Source organism: Condylura cristata, unplaced genomic scaffold, assembly GCF_000260355.1.
Source record: "Condylura cristata isolate star-nosed mole 26May11 unplaced genomic scaffold, ConCri1.0 scaffold00015, whole genome shotgun sequence".
In the NCBI taxonomy this organism is placed as follows: Eukaryota; Metazoa; Chordata; class Mammalia; order Eulipotyphla; family Talpidae; genus Condylura; species Condylura cristata.
This window is the reverse complement of record NW_004567116.1, coordinates 35,939,650-35,946,038: the sequence shown is the minus strand read 5'-3', so window position 1 is coordinate 35,946,038 and position 6,389 is coordinate 35,939,650. Positions and strand designations below refer to the sequence as shown.

Below are 6,389 nucleotides of genomic sequence, written 5' to 3'. Positions count from 1 at the left end.
TATACATCACTACTTGGACACAAAGAATACAAAGATCCTGCTCTTTTTCCTCCTCCCATAGAGGTCAAATCGATTCCCACACCAACACATGTGTTTCTGATATACTGAAATATCATCTTGGGACATATTAACACATGTTCCTTTAAGTGCTCACTTCAATAGTACAAATATCAAAGAGACTAGCACTTGAACATCTGTTCTAGGATTGTGACTTTTTTGACCAAGACCTGGAGTACCTGAACCAGTTTGCAGCCAGCTCACTGCCATATTCTCCAGAAACTAAGGTATTCAAGACATGCAAAAGAACTAATAGTGAAATAATTATTTTTATAGCAGAGAGAAAAAGTGGAGATAAAATGGATAGCAACATATCCATTGTTTATTATTTTTTCAGAAATAAACCTTTGAATCAATCCACATAGTTTAAAGGAAGAATTGTGTGAAATTAAATGTTGGAATCTTTTTCCACCTTTGAGATTAATATTTAGGGTGACATCATTGTGATTATCTGTTATTTCCCTATGCAAATAGAAATCTTTATTTCAGTAGTAGTAGCAGTCAGCAATGAATCCCTCCCATGCCAAGGAGAAGTGGGAGATTAGCTAGAAAAGATGGTCAGTCACTAGGCTAATGATCAAGTTACTTGTGATTTTTCTCTGTCCTCTCCTTATTCCTCAAAATCAGTCTAATTTTCCTTGGTTATTTTCCACAAAGACAAAGCTATGACTTTGTTTCATTGATTTTTGTCTCTCAGACTACACGGAGCAAACAGCCTCATGTAAAATAAAAGCATAACTTTAAAGAATTGAATATAGTGTAATGGGAAAAAAAATTGATTACCTACAGAAGGTAGAAGCAGACAATGTCAAAGTTGCATTATATGTGGTGATAGTCATGTTAATCTTATTATTTTATTAACACTGTCTATATTCCAGCATAATATGTCAAAGTTCTTGGCAGAAGACATTAAATGGTGGTAGATCAAAGTTGTTTTGGCTTTGGTTTTGAAAAATGCAGTAGAGCTAAAGAAACATGGTTGGATAACAGCATAGCATATTTTTCTACAACCCAGGCAAATTGTTCTTTCTGTGTGGGAATCATTAAGATGCTGAACTAATAATGTTCACTCTTTTCTTTAGACATTTTATTCCAAGAGAAGCTGTGGTTTTGTACTGTGCTCTGCTGTGTGCAATGCAACATGTAGATCAATGCAGGTATCAGACATCACTTTGAGAGAGACTGTTCAATGCTTTAAAAATGAGAACATCCACTGCTGATTTTAAGAAGTCACTAACAAATATTTAATTAAGAAATAGAAATTATGAATTATCATGTCTATAAGATGTAATTTTTTGATAGTTTTGACCTTCAAGGAAAAACATTTCTTGCATTGCGAGAATATAAACATTTTATGTTTTCATCCAAAATGGAAATTCATGCATACAGTCCTTGAAATTCCACAGCTAAAATTTAAATATATGCCATAACTATAATATTTAAAGGTAACATATGCTGATGTAAGTGCACATTTAAGAAGTCGTCATTTTATAATTTTGTTTTGTATTAACTAAGAGAAAGTGCATTTATTTTGTGTGAGTGATTTGGGTTGTGGAGAAACATCACTAAAGTAGAAAAGAAATCATAGGATACAATTAAGTTAAATTGCATAATGCCAAACATTTTATTCCCTAAATTGATCTTGACACAAGCATTATGCTTTGACTTCTATTTTTCTGACATTAATATATCGTCCCTAATTATTTGATGTATTGTTAACATTAAAATGTGTGTGTGGGGTATATGTATCTATATCTATATATAATTTTTTTTTAATTATGTGTAGTTTTTATCCTAATGTGCTTTGTTGCACTACTCATATGCTTTTCAATTGGCATTATGTTAAAATTAATGAATACTTTAAATAATTTATTGTCAAAACTGGGAAGCTGTCTTTCACATCAATGATTTCAAAGAGTCATGAAGCTTTCCCATATATGAGTTGATTTTATAAAGTTGATTTACCATGAGGTAAATATAAAGAAAAGAAATAGCTTCTATCATGTCAGTTTGTATCTACAATATGATAAGATGTTTAGAGGATAACTCACAATCACATCCTAAAGGATATTTGACCTTTCCAAACAATTGTTTTCCCTTGAAAAATGAATAAGAATAAACTGCACTGGAAGGGGAGTAGGAAGGACAGTGCCCAAAAGACAGAGGAGTACATGTCACAAAACTGAGATATTAGGGAATATCAAGTGGCAACAGGAGAGAACACCGAACTTGCCATTTTGAGCTGTCAGTATCCTAATTATGCTTCAGTTCTGAGAACATGTCTCCTTTCCTCTTAGAAGCTTCTCCTGAGACTCTGGTAAGTACATGAGCTCGTACGACACCCAGTGGACCTCTAAGATTCAGTAAGAGCAGGAGGATTGGTCTTTTAAGAATATCTTTATTAACATGTCCAATCTGTACTTCCTACTTTTCTCAAGATAAATCTTTTGACAGTTCTGTTTGAATTTCCTATCAGAGGCTCTTAAAATAGTCACTTTTATTAACAGAAGGTGGAATGTACATATTGACTCTGATAGAACACTGAACAAAATTCATTTAGTGGCAATAAATAGCTCTTTGTAGCATCAACTTTTGCAAACATGCCAAAGAGTCACTGTTAGTATGGGAGGAGCATACAAGCATGAGTACTGAGTACTAAATTATGATACAGTGTTTTACCATGTTCTCTTCTTTCACTTCTCTCATTTTTTGTTTTTAGTAAATTGCAATGGATTTGCAATTTTTCACAATTATATCATAGTGAGTTCTTACAAACTGAAGACATATTCTTCAGAAAGAGAAAATCCCCATTATCTCACACAATCAATTTATCTCTGGCTTCCTTCCAATTTCCCTGTCTCCTACTCAGCACTTGTTTTTATGTAATAGCACAGGTTAATTCATGTTTTGTGTATAAACAGCTTGCAGAATTAAGTCCAACTTTGCATATAGTTTTAAAAATTAAGTTTGTAAGATTTATCCATTGTAAGATTATTTACAGTCATTGTTATGTGAAATTTAATTGTAGGAAGGAATCAAAATTACCCAACTGACAGTATGGACATTTAAGTTATTTCTAGTTATAAATTACTAAAATACTATAGGTCATACTGTTCCAAACTTTTTAATTGGTGCTTTTGGAGACAACATGTAGGGAGTTTTGTTAGAAATGAAACTGATAGTCATACATATGTTGATACCAAAAATAGTTAAACTCTACAGTCTTACTAGCAGCAGGTGAAATTTCCAATGTTTCCATAACCTTACCAATACTATTTTTAGCTATTTTTTAAATTTTAGCTATTACTTTAGTGTGTATTGCTATGTGAAGATTTAATTTGTGTTTATTTTCTGTGACTATGTTTTTAGTGGAACTTTATTCCTCTTTTGTATAGTATGTTTAATTAATTCAACCCTTCCTATCCTTTTTTATTTTCAACATTATAGCATTCTATACATTTTTGATATACATTTTTGTCAGAGACATGCACTGTGAATATTTTCTAGGCTATAGCTTATCTTTTTCTTATGCTTTAAATACCTTTTCATTCATAAAATTTAATTTAATTGGATTCAATCTGCCATTTTTTTATGAGTATGTTTCCCTTTTTTAAAAATACTCTTGGTCTATTCAAAATATCAAAGGGAATGTGTATTTGCATTTCACATTTAGCTATAATAATATTCTAAAATTGACCTTTGTGTATGATATGCTTTATGGAATAAGATGTGTTTCTTTTCCCCTTTATATATCTCATTATTCTAGAAATACTTATAGTCTATAATGTTTCTTGTTATAAATTAGAAGACTTAATGTTGTCTCAAAGTGTGTTTCTGGACTCTGTATTTTTTATAAGTGTATTTTTATAAACACTTAGAAGGCTGTATAATTTGTTTTTTAGGTAGTACATAAATTATCTACAAGTTACCACTAGTAACTGGAAATGTAGGGTTGAAATCCATATGCTTCACTGAGCTAGTGCTCTTGTTGTCCTAACCTGGTCTTGGAGAAATTAAGAGGCCAAAATTTTCTCTAAAAATGAGAAAAACTACAAAAATCATTTTTAGACTCCAGTGTTCTGATAACTAACATCACCCTCACTGACAATGTTTGGGGTTTTGTTTTGCCACAGATACCACATAATCTCAGACGTTTACCTGAAAGTAGAACAGGGATTGGTAGAAAGAGCAGAAAATAAATGGTTTGCTGTTACCTATTCACCATAAGAAGGAATGTCAGCAGCACTCCAATCCTTGCTAGAAGTTTATCTGGAGTAAAATTTTGAGAGCATTTCTGTAAGTGCATCTATAGACCAGGCACATGAGAAGACCCAAATGAGGCATTATAAAAACGAGAATAAATAAAATATTATATTGAATCCTGAGACCCCCCAAAATCCACTGAACAAGAAATGATTTAATATTTCCAAAATGTTTAGTAAATTGGTAATAAAAAATCAGTGTCAGTAATTAAGAATAAGAATAAAAACCATCATATCTGTTGGCACTCATGAGGCAATCAGAGGACTTTTCTTTAGGATTACATCCCAAGGAGATGTATAAAATTACTATCAGTTAAGGTATCGCAACAAAAATCCTTTTACAAGTCACTGAAGAATTATATTTGATTATAAATACATGACGATAGGAACTTGCCTTTTTAAAATGTAATATACAGTCAGCATCTATGATAAGAACTTAGACTGCTGAATTAGAATTTGTTAAATGAATCCATGAATAAATAAACAACAAATAAATAAAAATATTACTCTCCGACTTTGAAAATGTGATTGTTTCATCAGTAAACTGAATTATGGATTTCTTTTTTAAAAAAGATTTATTTACTTATGCATTCAGAACTGGCGTACAGGCCAGAGTGCAGGAGCAATGAGAGGCTTCACCAGAGACAGAGTGGGGAGCAAAACAGATAGATCGACGAAGTACACTGCTGAGGGGAGCAGCGGGCGGGTCAGGAGAGGTTGCTGCATCATGTGGTCACCTCCGGGGCTGGTTGATCTCGCACTGAAGCTGCTGTGGCCAGCTAGCAGTGCTGCGTCCTAACCCGTTGAGCCACCAGGGAGGGCCTGGATTTCTCAAATATGGGAATTAGTGGAAGATAGTACCATATTTTCTCTTTTTCTTGTTCTAGGAAAACCTATGTAAAATTTCAGACTAACTGATCATGCAAATGCTAAACAAAACAGACCTCACCCCAACTTCATTTATTCTGAACGGAGTACCAGGACTGGAAGACATACAGGTGTGGATTTCCTTCCCATTTTGCTCCATGTATGTTGTGGCTGTGGTAGGGAACTGTGGACTCCTCTACCTCATCTGGCATGAGGACGCCCTGCACAAGCCCATGTACTACTTCTTGGCCATGCTTTCCCTAACTGACCTCGTCATGTGCTCTAGTTCCATCCCTAAAGCTCTTTGCATCTTCTGGTTTCATCTCAAGGAAATCAGCTTTGAAGAGTGCTTAGTCCAGATGTTCTTCATCCACACCTTCACAGGCATGGAGTCTGGGGTGCTCATGCTCATGGCCCTGGACCGCTATGTGGCCATCTGCTACCCTCTGCGCTACTCAACTATCCTCACCAACCCTGTTATTGCCAAGTCTGGCCTTTTCACGTTCCTGAGAGGAGTGTTGCTCATCATCCCCTTCACTTTCCTCACCAAACGACTGCCCTACTGCAGAGGTAATAAAATACATCACACCTATTGTGACCACATGTCTGTAGCCAAGTTATCCTGTGGAAATATCAAGGCCAATGCCATCTATGGTCTAACGATTGCCCTTCTGATTGGGGGCTTTGACATCCTGTGTATCACAGTCTCCTACACCATGATTCTCCGGGTAGTGGTCAACCTTTCCTCTGCAGATGCCCGGCAGAAGGCCTTCAGCACTTGTACTGCCCACATCTGTGCCATTGTTTTATCCTATAGCCCAGCTTTCTTTTCCTTTTTCTCCCATCGCTTTGGAGGCCACTCAATCCCTCCATCTTGCCACATCATCATGGCCAATATTTATCTTCTCTTGCCTCCCACTATGAATCCTATTGTCTATGGAATGAAAACCAAGCAGATACGAGACTGTGTCATCAGGATCCTTTCAGGTTCTAAGGATTCCAAATCCCATAGCATATGAGTGGACATTTTCCAGGAGAGAGGAGATGAGGCAAAGATTGCTTCTACATAGCTGTTAAACTGGAACCAATAGTTCTAGAAGTATTATTCTGACCTCAGAAATGAAGTTTGTTGAATGGTATATGTCTAAGCATGTGTTTTGAGAATTTCAATACCATTAGCATTAGCTACCAATTTTTCTATGA

At 35.0% G+C, this 6,389-nt stretch overlaps 1 protein-coding gene across 1 annotated transcript; it reads left to right on the top strand.

Moving 5' to 3' along the window:
• The first annotated feature begins 5,238 nt into the window (after positions 1-5,238).
• On the top strand, positions 5,239-6,221 carry LOC101628007 (olfactory receptor 52N4). The gene has a single exon (XM_004683124.1). The coding sequence runs from the start codon at positions 5,240-5,242 to the stop codon at positions 6,203-6,205; it is 966 nt and encodes a 321-aa protein (XP_004683181.1). The 5' UTR covers position 5,239; the 3' UTR covers positions 6,206-6,221.
• Positions 6,222-6,389: the final 168 nt, after the last annotated feature.

Excerpts from the sequence above, each read along its gene's own strand:
- LOC101628007 (XM_004683124.1), top strand. The coding sequence starts at position 5,240 with ATGCAAATGCTAAACAAAACAGACCTCACCCCAACTTCATTTATTCTG.